The sequence below is a fragment of the Lagopus leucura genome, unplaced genomic scaffold (genome assembly GCF_019238085.1).
Source record: "Lagopus leucura isolate 7727_CA_CO unplaced genomic scaffold, USGS_WTPT01 145-8_obj-0_obj, whole genome shotgun sequence".
Taxonomy (NCBI): domain Eukaryota; kingdom Metazoa; phylum Chordata; class Aves; order Galliformes; family Phasianidae; genus Lagopus; species Lagopus leucura.
Genome location: NW_024966735.1, coordinates 70,491 through 83,595, shown reverse-complemented (window position 1 = coordinate 83,595; position 13,105 = coordinate 70,491). Strand labels below are relative to the sequence as shown.

Sequence of the window (13,105 nt, the reverse complement as noted above, 5' to 3'; positions counted from 1 at the left end):
TCCATAGGCTGCTTGGTGTCATTCCCACCCCTTTTCTTTTTCTTTCCTTCTTGTCATTAAGAAGCTGCTCTCCAGCTAATCACTTGCCTGGGGGGAAATCTCTGTAGTCACAGCACAACAGCAGCCCACTGGGAGCTCTTAAAATACAGTGTTGGTGCTTCTCTGCCTCTTCCTCATGTTCAGGAAAGAGGATGGATGGGTCAGGGCTGTTCCCTCGTTGCCCAGAGACGTAAGGATGCTCTTTTTGCTCAGAGGCTGCACATATTTGGGGAACTTCTTCTCCTTTTTGCCTTTCAACAGAGCCATTGCTGTGTTACTGCAGTGGTTTGAACCACACAACTCTCCTCATTTCAGCAGCGTGGGATCAAACGAAATGGCAGATCATTGCAGCAAGCCAATCTCAATCTTCCGGGGCTCTGCTGCAGCCCTGAGCCCTTTCTATGGGTCTGACAAGAGATGAAGGATGCTCTCCCACTAGGAATTGGGCTGAGAAGGTGACAGTGCCACCTCTGTGCACTTTCTCCCTGACATGCCTTGGCTGGGTAGCATGGGCCCCTCCAGCAGCGTGCTGGGCTTGCTGTAGGGCTGCTTTGTAGCAGCATTGATATTGAGCTGCTAACTCTTTCCTGCTGTGGAAACACTGCGAATGCTTCGCTCTTCATGAAGTGGCCATATGGCATTTTTCCATTGTGTCACCCAGCTGGCATTACATGAAAGGAGCTGTTAGTGAAGATACTCTGCTTATGAGCTGCACGATTTAAAGAATAGGAGAAGAACTTGGAGTAAATATTGGAAGCATATTGATTGCCTTAGGCAGCAAGCATTTCCATATTGCTCATTCCAAGCGACGGAATCCAGTGCTATATGGAAACAAAGCTCCTCACTTTTGCTAGATTTTATAACTTTGCTTTCTGAATAAAATTTCTCCTTGTTTCCATTGTGCATTCTGCTTTTCTGGAAAATGAGGTCCCCAAAATTCCATCTGCTGGGTTGGAACAGCCTGCAATCAGCTGAGCTTCACCTGGGGGTTCTGCCCTGATGTTTCAGGCAGTCGTGAGAGCTTCCATTGCATTTTGTCCACAGTGGTAAACAAATGGCAGAAGAAAATCTCTTTGGCAGTGGGTGATCATTGCAGCTCCCCAACTGCATTCTGCATTCTGGAGTGGGAGAAGGATTGCTCAGCATATGCTGACATGGGGCATCTCCTACCTCCGGCTTGTGTGGGTCATCCTGTCTCATTAAGCTGTTTCTAAATGAGCTGAGTTTCATTTTAAGACAGGCTGCTCGGTCTCATGATTCTAACTAACTGGGGAAAGAAAATCATTGTAGTAACTTTCAGGTAGGATTCCTTCTCAGCATTTTATATTCAGTTGAAATGTTTCACCTTGCTTTAAATATTTGCATCCTTATGCCTTTATCATTGAGTTTCAGTTGCTCCAATGCTTCCCTGATGTCTGATTCTCAACCAGTGAGGGTTAATGAATACTCTTTGCTGTTCCCCTCTGTTGTACGGAGAGAGAATCCATTATAGCTCTGTGCATTATGCCAGTGTCCCATTTCCTTTCAGCTCCTCTTATCTGCTCATTTCTCTGCCCACTGCACTCAGAAGTTTCCAAGATCAGCTTCTCCCCATTCTTTTAAAGCAAACTGTTACACAAAGGGAACTGGAGACATTTCTGAGGTGACGAGGTCTGGGTAATTCAGAGGGCCTGTCTTGGGGAATCTCTGCATGTGTGCAGCCACCACATTCAAAAGCAGCATTGCAGTTAAGAGATGGATGGGTTTTCATGGTTTCTAGCTGTAAATATCCTCACGTGGATCCAAGTCACAGCCATCACCAGGCAGTGGGCGCCGCCATGCAGCAGAAAGTCATCTGCCCTTGAAGTAACATTCGGTGCCCCTGTGCTGCTTTGCTGAGGCCATTCAGCAGAGCAGGAGGGGGAGGTCGCTGTATTACAGAGTGGCTCAGCTCGGAGGGACCTTACAGATCATCCGTTCCACCTGCTGCCATTGGCTGCCCAGTGCCCCGTGCAGCCTGGTCTCCATTCTGAGCTTCAGCACTGATTTGTGCAGGAGGAGCATCGCTGCTCCGCGCCTGATTGCAGCTGCTGCTTTGGAGCAGTGACTGGCATCACTGTGCATAAAAATCCCATTGCTCAACAGTAAGAAGGAGGCAGGAGAGCTGCATGTCCCAGATATTTTTGAATGCCCTATTTCAGCGGGAAACGCAATGTTTTGGTATTCAAAAGGGCCTCCAAACATCCCCTGTGGCTTTGAAATGATGCCACGTTTCAGAGGTTTGGATCCATGCCTCCAGTTATTTTTGAAAAGAACAGGAACCTAAAAATATCCGTGTGTACTTTACCAGGCAGAATGGACTGTGTTGGGTTTTTTTGAGCCAAGTGTTTGCATGGAGGCTGCTGGAATGAGGAGAGCTGCGTGCGAATTTATGGCTCTGGTGTGTGCAGGGTGAGAACAAAGCCTTCCTCCGAGCAGTCGGAGGACAAGCTGAGCTGGAATGGAGCTCTGAAGGCTGTCTGGTCCCACTCCTTGCATTGAGGAGGGACACCCACAGGTCCTCCAGGTGCTCAGAGCCCATTTGCTGGCCTCGGGTCCTTGTGGGGATGGGGCACTCATTGCTTCTTTGGGCAACCTGTTCCGAGGAAGATGGGCTCAGCCTTCCTGAGCTGCCATGTGCTCTCCATGGAGCAGAGCTACCCACTGCAAGAACCTGAATATCAACCTGTTCTCCCTTCCAAGTTTAGAAGCAGTGCTGGCTGGCAGCTCTCTGAAGCGGATTTCAGCAGCTAATTATCCTTTTAGGTAAAGCACATCTCCTGCATTGTCTAATCAGATGAAAATATCTGCATTACAGATGGTCCCTTCCATTCATTATTTACTAAGCAGATTATGTTTCTCAGGGAGAGGAGGAGCGCATTGGGGGTTGGGACACTGGGGGGATGAGATTGAGTGCATCCCTGTGCAGGGATCCCTTATGTCAGCATCACTGCTGCTGCACCCGGGCAGGAGTGGCATTGCTCTCCCCCTTGTTGTTTTGCTCTCAGAATGAGTGTTAGCCATGGACTGAGCGTGAATTCAGGGGGAATTTCATTGGATTCCTGATGTTGGCTCTCCTTAAGCCGTCCTTTGGCTCTGTTGACCCTGTTGCTCCCCAGTACAGCGGGTAAAAAAGAGGGTGGTCAGAAATAGCCCAGCCAGATTGCTTGTACTCTCTATATAGAATGCAGCTGACTGACCCAGGAATCGCTGTCTGCCACCCAGAGGGGAAAAACAGGCCGTTTTCTCCCAACCACAGGGGACCATCTGGGTATTTCAGTACTTTATTTCTCCTGGTGAGATTTTTCCCTCAACTGTTGGCGAAGTAGGAGCGAGGGTGGCATTGCAGCACCAAGATGAAAGGGTTTAAGCAGTGCTGTGCTTCGTTTGAATGTTAACATGTGTGTATTTTGCACAAGTGGATGAGGGGAGCATCTTCCATACAGCATCACAGAATTGTAGGGGTTGGAAGGGACCTCCAGAGATCAGCGAGTCCAACCCCCAAGGTTCTATTGGGTTAAGGGATGGAGATTTGGGCTATGATCATTCTTTTCCAAACCCTGTAGGTAAGACAGATGCGTGGTGTAACTGGATCCAAGTCAGTCAGGATCCAAACAAGTTGGATTTCAAGACCTTCAGATGAACCTTCCTATTTCAGAATGGTTTTGTGTTATTCTGGTGCTTTGTTCATTTGCAAGGTTATGGTTTTATCATCACACCTCGTTATTTCTGAAGTGTTTTTCTTTCTCCTGTTGGTCTGTGAAGATATTGGAAACTGACTGCATTGCATGGAGGGCAGCAGTATAGAAACTGCCTTGCAAAAAGCCTTGCTCAATAAGTACAGTTACCTTGCTTGTGGGTTTTCTTCTGCTGTGTCTTGATTACTCAACCAGGATACAAAAGTAAAACAAAATTATCCCTTAGAAGAATCTAGAGATGGTCACAATCTCTAAAAAAGGCACGTAGAGCCCCAGAAGTAACGTTTCACTGCATTAGCTGAGAAAAATAACGTCCTTTAGAGCTGTTCTGAGGTTGCAGTGAGTGTTTGCTGGAGGTTTTGGCAACGTCTGGCAGCACTTGGCTGGGTTGGATCTCTCTGAGCTCAGTCTCCAACGTGTGCTTTGTTCTTATTGCAGCAGGGATATCAAGAAGTGCATCGCCCCCTGGGCAGGCGTGGTGCTGTAGGTGGTCTTTGTGCTTTAAAACCTTGTTCCATCCGTCCGCTGGGTGGTACAGACTGACTTTGGGTTATTGTCACCCGTTGTTTTCAGCTGGTTCGGGCGCACTGGGCTCTGTGCTGAGTTCCTGCTCCCTTCCCAAGGCCACTCACTGTGTGCTCCTCTTGGCCCCGCGGCGCAGCGCCTCTGCCATCATTTCTGTGGCTGTGGGTGAGGTCAGGCTGCTCTGCTGCAAGGGAAGGCTGCAGGGAAGGCACCCAGCTCTGCTGCTGTGGGTCTGCCGGCTCAGCTGTGGAGGCTTGGAGAGAGCTCGATGGTGTGGTGCCACGTGGCTGTCACTCAGCTGGAATTGGAGCTGGCAAGCAAAGCGCTCGTGCCTTCCCAAACAAAGGAGTAGGTGCAGAAGAAGGATGCTCAGCAGTCACCGGTGCTGCTGGGATGTTTGTGAGCTTGTGACACATCCGTCATCTTCCTGCCCTTCACAGGGTGCCGTTAATTCATTGTATTACTGCCTCTTCTCCCCTCTCTTACCTTCCTCCTCCAAGCTGCCTTCATCTCGTGGCACCACACAGCAGCATGGCCCTGAGATTCCCTTCTTACATCCAAACACCGTGCAGAAAAGCTGTGGGGGTTCCCCTGTGTTCCATCAGGGAGGGGTGCTGGGCCACAGAGACCCTTCCCCACTCCCCCATCGGAGGGTGGGAGCAGAGGGGGGGTCCTGCAGTGGGGTCACTGGGCTGAGGCTGCAGAAGGGGAAGTGACACACGGAAAGGAGCAGCATTAACTTACTGATCTGTGTGGTTTTTGTGTTTCTTGTCTCTTTTCTTATCTTTAAGCTGGAAAGAGGTGACTTCCTCTCAGAAGAATGGAGAGAGAGAATTGCAAACACAAGGTACAGTACAGCCATTGAATGAATGCTGCTTTATGAACTGAGTGCTTGGGAGGCTGTATGATGGAAATTGGGAGGCTGGCCAGCTTCTCTATAGAATTTCCGTAGCAAATACCAAAAGCTGATCTGCCAGCCCTTGCATTGGCCTCTTCAGATCCTGTTTTCTGTTGAGAGGAATGGCTTTAAATGCATGTCCTGGGATACACACCCAGGGGCGTATCCAAGATAAATTCTAGCTGTACAACTCAGAAGAGACCCCTGCTTGTTCTGCCTTTCCTTCTCACTTGTCTCAGGGGTCACCGTGGCTGCGGGTTCCTGCAGCCAGGCTCAATTCCCATGTTAAAAAATAATACAGCGAAAGAGCAAATGAATCAATTCCAGCTCAAATTGGGGATTCATTCAAACTCATTATCTCAAACGTTTCCTCCTGTGGAGATCTGTGGAGGGTTGCATCCATCACAGTGCTCTAAGTGTGCTCCATCACAGTGTGCCTCCACCAAGCTTCAGGAGCTGCCGTTAACAGGGCAGCACTCAGTGCCAGGTCCCTTCCTGCGGCTGCAGAGCTCTGCTGTGCCAGAAGGAGCACTAAGAGACACATGAGGCAACTTCTCCTTTTCCCTTTTCTTCCCTGGATGTTTTCTGGTCCCATTAACGTGCCTGGCTGTGCTGCGAGGCCTCTTTCCTGGCACGTGTTGGGAAGGAGCAGGAAGAAACCCTCGTGAGCCTCACTTGCCAGGCAGGGCTTCCCAAACTTCCCACAGCAAGGAGCAACAAGCCTTTCACTTTATTTTTTTTAGTACATATTTCTTCTTTCCTTTTTTTTTTTTTTTTTTAATCTGTGGTTTTTAATAACTTTGGCTGCTGCTCACAGACACATTGTCCTTACTGAGCACGTCTCATGCATAGAGGCACGAGGAGGGGAGTTTGCAAGCAGCCTTCTTGCAAGGGAATCGGTTCTTTGTGCTGCAGCCACGTGCCAGCACTGCACGCAGTGTGTACGTGCAGGGTGCTGGTAGGGAGCAGCACAAAGACATGTGGACACAGCCCCAGAAATGATGTTTTCTTTTCTTTTTGGATCCGTAATGTGTTCTGCTTCTTTCCCAAACCACCATACGTGCGAGTGCTGCGTTCCCATGTGAGCAGTGCTTTCAAGATCACCCCCCTTCCCCTGCATTTCCTACCCCAGGCAGAAGTGCAGCTCTTCAGTTGGGATCAGGGTGAAGTGCAGGGTTTAGGGCAGTGAAAACACTGGGAGGTGCAAACCTTTCCTCCTAGGGCCAGAAGGGCAGCTGTGATCTTCCGCTGTTGTGCTTTAAATGTGAACAAGGAATGGGATGAGCCATGTGTGAGGATTGTTTCCTGTGTGTGGTGAGCGTGGTCTCAGTCGTCATGTTGATGTTTGCTCGCACCATGCGAGAGGAGTGAAAATATTTTGCACATTGTCTCTGCATTGAAACTTGCTGATGTAATGAATAAGACGCGGTGCAAAGCCAGCTGTGTGCTGGGAGGAGCTGTCAGAGCAGGCTGCCCTCCTCGTATTGATTGTAATTATTTGGGCAATGCTGTGGGTTATGGGCTGCTTTGTGTGGCAGAACAAACTCTTTGTTCTTTGGGTTCATAGGGGCTTGAATGCTTAGAGCTGGCGTGGGGCTGATGGTGTGGGTGTGCTTGGTGCCAGACACCCGTCCCCATTTATTAACTCCACCGTTATCTTGCAGTGTTATTTTTGTGAATAATTTTGCCTTTGGTCCTGAGGTGGATCACCAACTGAAGGAGCGATTTGCCAACATGAAGGAAGGTAACCAATCCAACTCCCCACTTTTTCCCATGGGTTTCCCACCCGTGATGATGACTGCCAGGTTGGTGGCTTTCCTTCTGAGCCATGCAGAGAAGTGGCTGCACCGCTGTGGGGACTTCAGCAGCTCTATTCTTCTGTACAAACACAAACCAGAAATCCATGTGATCACTTAAAATCACATCATGGCTTCTGGGTTGGAGAGGAGCTCAAGGAGCCTCCCAGCCAGGTGATGTCTTGGGAACGACTCTGCACATTAAGCCTTCCTGCAGAGCTTTTGGGAGCCTTGCTGACATGCTCTGGGGTTCCTATGTTAGGACACTTAGTGGTGGGGACACCCAGCTGTGGGCACTGCAGAGCTTCCTTCCCGCTGTGGGGGCTGTGTGCAGCTTCCCTCGTTGCATGCTGAATTCAATTAGCGAGTTCTCCCATTTAAAACTGTCACACTGGGTACTAATTAGTTAACTAATTAGTGTTAAAATGGGGACGCAGTCACAGGTGATGTCTTGTCTGCTCCACGAGGAGCAGCCCTGATGTCACCCGAGGTGCTCTGGTGGCTTCTTCTTCCCTTGTAACCACTTGGATAATCACAGTTCTGGTGGGTGATGGCAGAAGATCGAAAAATAAGAAATTCTGGGGGGAAAAAAAGCAAATCAAGTGTGGAATGAACAGAGAAGTGGTGGCTTCCAGAGGACAGCTCTGTGCCAAATAAATAATGTGTATTTTGGGCTCCGCGAGGTTGTGCTTAATAACTGGTCATTTCTAAAGGAAACTGGAAACTGATTTGCTGTTTTCTCTCTTTTCCAGGTGGGAGAATTGTGTCCTCAAAACCTTTTGCACCTCTGAATTTCAGAATTAACAGTCGAAACTTGAGTGGTACGGTTGCCCTTTTTATTGCTGTTGTTCACGTTAGGCTGCAGTCTCACACAACCACATCTTTTGTTGCTCTTCATTAAGAGTCATTAAGAAGGAAAGTTGTGTTACTGTAGCACACGTAGCAAAGGGAAATGCCTTTTAAATCACTCAAACAAAAATCAGAGGGGTAAATCCCAGCACCTGTGGTGTAAGAAGCACTGATGCTGATGTGCTCAGCTGCTGAGTGCTTCGACCTCAGTGCTGCAAGCAGATCGAACAGCCCCATCCCATCCACACCCATTGCTGTCTCTGTTTTACTGTTGTTTTTTCTTTCTTTCCATCTGAGCACAGCAGATGTGCTGTTTCCCAATGTTATCCTCTGCAAGTGTGCAAACTGCAGTTGGATGAGGTTTGGGGGTTGCTCACGTGCTGTGCTGTTGGTTTTGCTTCTGGCCTTCTTTCGGTTTTTATTGTTGAAAGCTATGGAAGCAGTGGGATGATCCAACGTGCGCCTTCTGTGTCCAGAGTAAAACATTCCCTGGGTTTAAAAAGCACTTTGTTCCCCTCCTTGTGCAGTGTGACAAAGTAACATCCCGAGCTGCAGAGCTCTGGCTCTGTTTTCTTTTTGGCAACTGCTTTTGGTTAACTGCTTTTCAAGAACGGCCATTTGCAGAATGCCATGAAGGTGCTGGACTGAAGTAGTGCCATTGTGAGTTATTTTTACTGAACTGCTGTGTCTGGAGCACTGGGCAGACAAAACTGCCATTTTCTTTCTTGATGCTGTTTTCCATGGCATCCAGAGCTGCATTAACCATTAAATGCTGGCTGCCTCAGCTCCCTCTGTGCTGGGTTTGGCAGTCTGTAGTCATTAAAAATAGCAGAGAGGAGGCAGAGTGGCCAATTTTATTCCCCTTTAAAAGCTGGGATCACAGCTACCAGTTGGTCCCCACCTTCCACAGCACTGCAGTTCTGTGTATACCAGCTGCTGTGTCATGCTGGTACAGAAGTGATGGAGGAATAGCTGATGGAGGGGGTTGGTGCCCCTGCGCCTGGCTGCTGCTTTGCCTTCAAGGATGAACAGTGAAACAGTTAAAAAAACACAGTGGAAAGCATAAAGCTTGAAGACAGAGGCAGCCTCCATACTCAGTGGCTGTGGAAATATTCGGGCACGTCCCAGACCTCTTAATTCTAGGGAACAAAACAAACATGGGTGAGAAAGCAAATGTCAAACTGGTTTGTCCTCAATCTGAATATAGTGCCATTTACATGGGTTGGATTAGTGGTGTTCTGTAAGCAGTCCAAGACACGGGGTAGAGCTTCAGAATTTCCTAGGTTTTCTGCTGGGTGCATGCAGTGGGTGAATAACTTCCCTTTCTTCCCGCAGATATTGGCACTATAATGAGAGTCGTGGAGCTGTCACCACTGAAAGGCTCTGTGTCGTGGACTGGGAAGCCAGTCTCTTACTACCTGCATACTATTGACCGAACCATAGTGAGTATCACTGCAGGCTGGGGCTCTGCCTGCTGCCCCTGCACAGAGCCAACGTGTCAGCATCACACAACGCTGCAGCACGCTGCTCCTTAGCAGTCCTTCTCCATTCTGATTGCTCTGTTGGCTCTGTAGGACTGAGCAGAGCTCAGTGGCAGTGCTGATGCATCCACAGTTCTTCTCTTCCACTGGTCTGGTGGTTGGTGACCCTGCATATAGCAGGGGGTTGAACCTAGAGGGTCATCATGGTCCTTTCCAACCCATCCTATGATTTATTAAAGAAGACAAAAACAACTCTGTAGAAGCACCAACTTATCAGTGCTTCTTGCTGTAGGAGAGTAAGGTATTTTCTAAGCCTGCTTCAGTCTGATAGTGCTTTTGGGAGAGGATATGCCATAGTGTGGGTAAATATTTGGGTGAAGTGAAGGAGCTTTGCTGCACATAGCCTTCTGCTGAGTGCAGGTAGGTCTCACAAAGCTTCACGCTGAGGATGGGCCGTGGGGAGCTGATAGAGCCTTGTTGGGTTTTGTCCTGCCCGTGTCCTTTACTGGGGGAGAAGCAGTCAGAATTTCTGCAGTTATCTTAAATTCATGTCTATTCTTATGTGTTCTTCAGTCTTGACTTACAAAATTATCATCTTTGTGTTTGCAGCTTGAAAACTATTTTTCTAGTCTCAAAAATCCAAAACTCAGGGTAAGTCTCAGCTGTTTTCTGTAGAAAATTCAGAGTAATGGGGAAGCCAGCAGGAGGGCCTCGGTCACTTCTTCAGGGTGTACAGAATGGGTAGAAAATTAAATCTTCTTGCTAAGTGAGGAACGATGTGCATGGAGCTAATTGAAGTGAAGCATCACACACCATCAAGCCCTAATACAATCACATTCAAGAGCTCTATAATGGCTAATTAATGGGGAGCCTCCAGGTGTTGTTCACTTGCCCTGGAGACCTACAGAGAGCTATTTGTTCATTAAAGCACCGAAGTTTTAAGGGGGAAATGATGGTTTGAATCTTTCCCAGTGCTCCACTGCATTGAAGTGAGGAGTGCTCTGAGCTGACGCTGCTGGGACTTCCATTGGGAGCACAGAATGTGTTGGCAGTCACTGTGGTCTGTGCTGTCACACGTGGAATTAAAGAGCCAAAGGATTCTGGGGGCTCTGTTGGGCTTTATCCAGCTGAAACAACTGATGGCAGTGATGTTCCCAGTGATGGGATAAAACAAGGCCGTGAAGCTTAAAACTTTGGGAGAACATAGATTTACTTAGCAAGGCCTGCAAGCAGACTTGGGATTTGGTTATTGCAGACTGTTCAAGCTTGGGAGAAAAGACCTCTCAGAGTCGAGGGGCAAAATGAAACTGAAAATCAGGTGGCATCCATGTGCTGTAGAACTGCCTTGTTTTCAAAGGGAGGATGCCTCAATCTGCCATTTATTATAGAGCCTGGATGATACACTGCTCAGATTGCAGAAGGTGTCTGAATCTTTATGCAAGTTTAACCTCACCTGGAAGGTACCAGAAAGATGACATGAGCAGAGTGAAATTCCTTGTCTGTATGCCTAGCAGAAAATGAAGCTGAGAAGTTGCTGCTGTGCAGACCTGGTGAAGGTTGAATGGGGCGATGATGAATGGTTTGACACTTCAAATCACATGAGATTGTTGTTGTAGTGATGTAGTGGTACAGGAAATGTTGGATCTGTGGGTAAAGTGCTTAGTAAGGGACCTTTAACTGCAGTGAGTGGTCTGGGAAGGTGGGGTGGAGTGAGGGGAGAGTTTGGGGCCAAGAGAGGAAAGGCAGGGATCTGTGTTAGAAAGGGAGAAACACAGGAACAAGTCATTGACTCTTCTAAAACGTTTGTTCAGGAGGAACAAGAGGCAGCTAGACGTCGTCAACAGCGAGAAAACAAGAGCAACACAACTACTCCAACAAAGGTTCAAGAAAACAAGGTGACTGTCCTGCAGGGGGAATGCATTCAGTGTGTAAACTGCTGTCACTGTTGCTGAGGAAAGGACTGAGTGACACTTGGGGATTGCCCTGATAATTCTGGGGCAAAAAAAAAAGCATTGCCACATGAATGGCAGAGCTGCTTGAGCTGCCTTCAGTGCTGCTTGGAGAGCTCTTCCTTGAGTCTTGCTCAGGGTTGCTGAGTATCTTTGGCAACATTTCCTGTCTCATTCAGTTGTGTGGCTCTGTTTGAAATGCAGTGTCTGTGCACAAAGACGTGGATCTGCTCTGACTTTCATTGAAGTCAGTTGAAGACTGGGCAGGACTTGTATTGACTTGTGTAGTCAACAGGAGAGCAACCAGCTCTTCTTAGACAAGAGTTAAACTTGGCTTTCTGCAGTGAGGGAATTAGCACAGCTTCTGGGCTGCTGGGGACAGCTCTTGTTCCAAGCAAGCTGAGTTCATTGGCAACCTGTTGAACAGTTGACTTTCATGAATGTATTAAACAAAGTTATGAATGCTTGCTTAAAAGAAATGCTGCTTGTGTAGGTAGCAATAACCGAAGGGCTTTCTGCTTTAAAAAAATCTCTTAGGATTCTGGTGCTGAAGAAGAAAAAGCTGGGGCAAATGCTGTTAAAAAGCCATCTCCCTCTAAAGCACGGAAGAAAAAACTGAGCAAAAAAGGAAGGAAAATGGCAGGCAGGAAGCGAGGGCGTCCCAAGAAAATGAACACTGCAAATACAGAGCGCAAGACCAAGAAGAACCAAACTGCACTAGAACTTCTGCATGCTCAAACTGTGTCACAGACATCTTCATCCTCTCCTCAGGGTGAGTTCAGAGGAGCCTGTCCCTCTGTGTGAGCGTAAATAACGGATGCACTGAGCTCATTCTTCCTTAGTGCTGCTTTAGTGTGGTTTGTGCCATACCTTCTCCCTTACCACCAAAGCAAAGTGGAGGTGTGCCTCTGTGAGCCTGGAGATGCTTGGCCAGGAGCTGGAGCTGCCCTGTTCTCACTGCTGCTTCTAAGGCCACGTTGCAGTTGCCCTTCCAAGCAATTGGTTGTAGTGTGTCTGTTCAGCACAGTTACCAAATCTCACTGCAGGTGAATGCTTTGGAATGGTAAAACTTCTGTGCCCTTCCCAACTGAATGGCTGTCGTGTCTCTCCCTTCAGATGCATACAAGTCACCTCATAGTCCATATTACCAACTACCTCCTAAAGTGCAACGGCATTCATCCAACCAGCTGCTGGTGACACCCACCCCACCTGCACTACAGAAGCTGCTAGGTAAGGCTGTGGCATCGCTGTTTGTGAAGGAGACCTTTGCTTTGGGGTTTCTAAACATAGAGTGCTTTTAATGGGCAGACACTGTGGAAGAAGAGGAAGAAGAGTGGGGGTCATCTTGCTGCTGAAGTTGCTGTCTTGGTCTGTGTTTGGTTTTGATTTTGTTTCAGCTTGGCACAAAAGGGAAGAAATTGGGGTTTAGCAGGAATCCAAAATAGCTTTCAGTGCAAATAGCTCATCAGAAATGACTTCAGTTTAAATGAAGCCATTCTCTTAAATGACAGCAGCTCTGTTTTCCCTGTAAAATGCACTGCAAAGTCAAACAAAAATGAGGTGCTGTCTGAATTTGACACTTCTCTGGAGGAAACCTTGATGCAAAGTCTTTGCAGTGCCCATTGCGTGCTCAGGTTGCCTGTGATTGCAGCAGGATGGCTGCAATGGTGTGGTTGCTGTGATGTAATGTCCCAGGAGGGCTGAGGAAGGTGTGTTGCATCATAGAAGTAAAAGGAGGGTGAGGATTACTGCAAGTAATCTTTGGAGAAAGGGTTTGGGCTTTCATAGCTGGCCTTGTGTTGTTTCTGCTGCCGGTGTATTAAAAGCAAACTCCCCTTTCAACATGCAAGCA

General features: G+C 48.0%; 1 protein-coding gene across 8 annotated transcripts in view; it reads left to right on the top strand.

Annotated features, from left to right (window-relative positions):
• The window catches only part of DOT1L (DOT1 like histone lysine methyltransferase), a 58,619-nt gene that overhangs the window by 24,932 nt on the left and 20,582 nt on the right, over positions 1–13,105 (top strand). For all 8 annotated transcript variants that reach the window (XR_006182696.1, XR_006182695.1, XM_042893415.1 and 5 more), the window contains 8 exons: positions 5,072–5,127; positions 6,843–6,922; positions 7,727–7,795; positions 9,159–9,265; positions 9,914–9,955; positions 11,116–11,199; positions 11,791–12,025; positions 12,370–12,483. Coding sequence is in view for 6 of the 8 variants with exons in the window: in XM_042893415.1 (XP_042749349.1) it covers positions 5,072–5,127; positions 6,843–6,922; positions 7,727–7,795; positions 9,159–9,265; positions 9,914–9,955; positions 11,116–11,199; positions 11,791–12,025; positions 12,370–12,483 (787 nt within the window). In the remaining 2 variants the exon portion in view is untranslated. The remainder of the gene's footprint in view (positions 1–5,071; positions 5,128–6,842; positions 6,923–7,726; positions 7,796–9,158; positions 9,266–9,913; positions 9,956–11,115; positions 11,200–11,790; positions 12,026–12,369; positions 12,484–13,105) is intronic.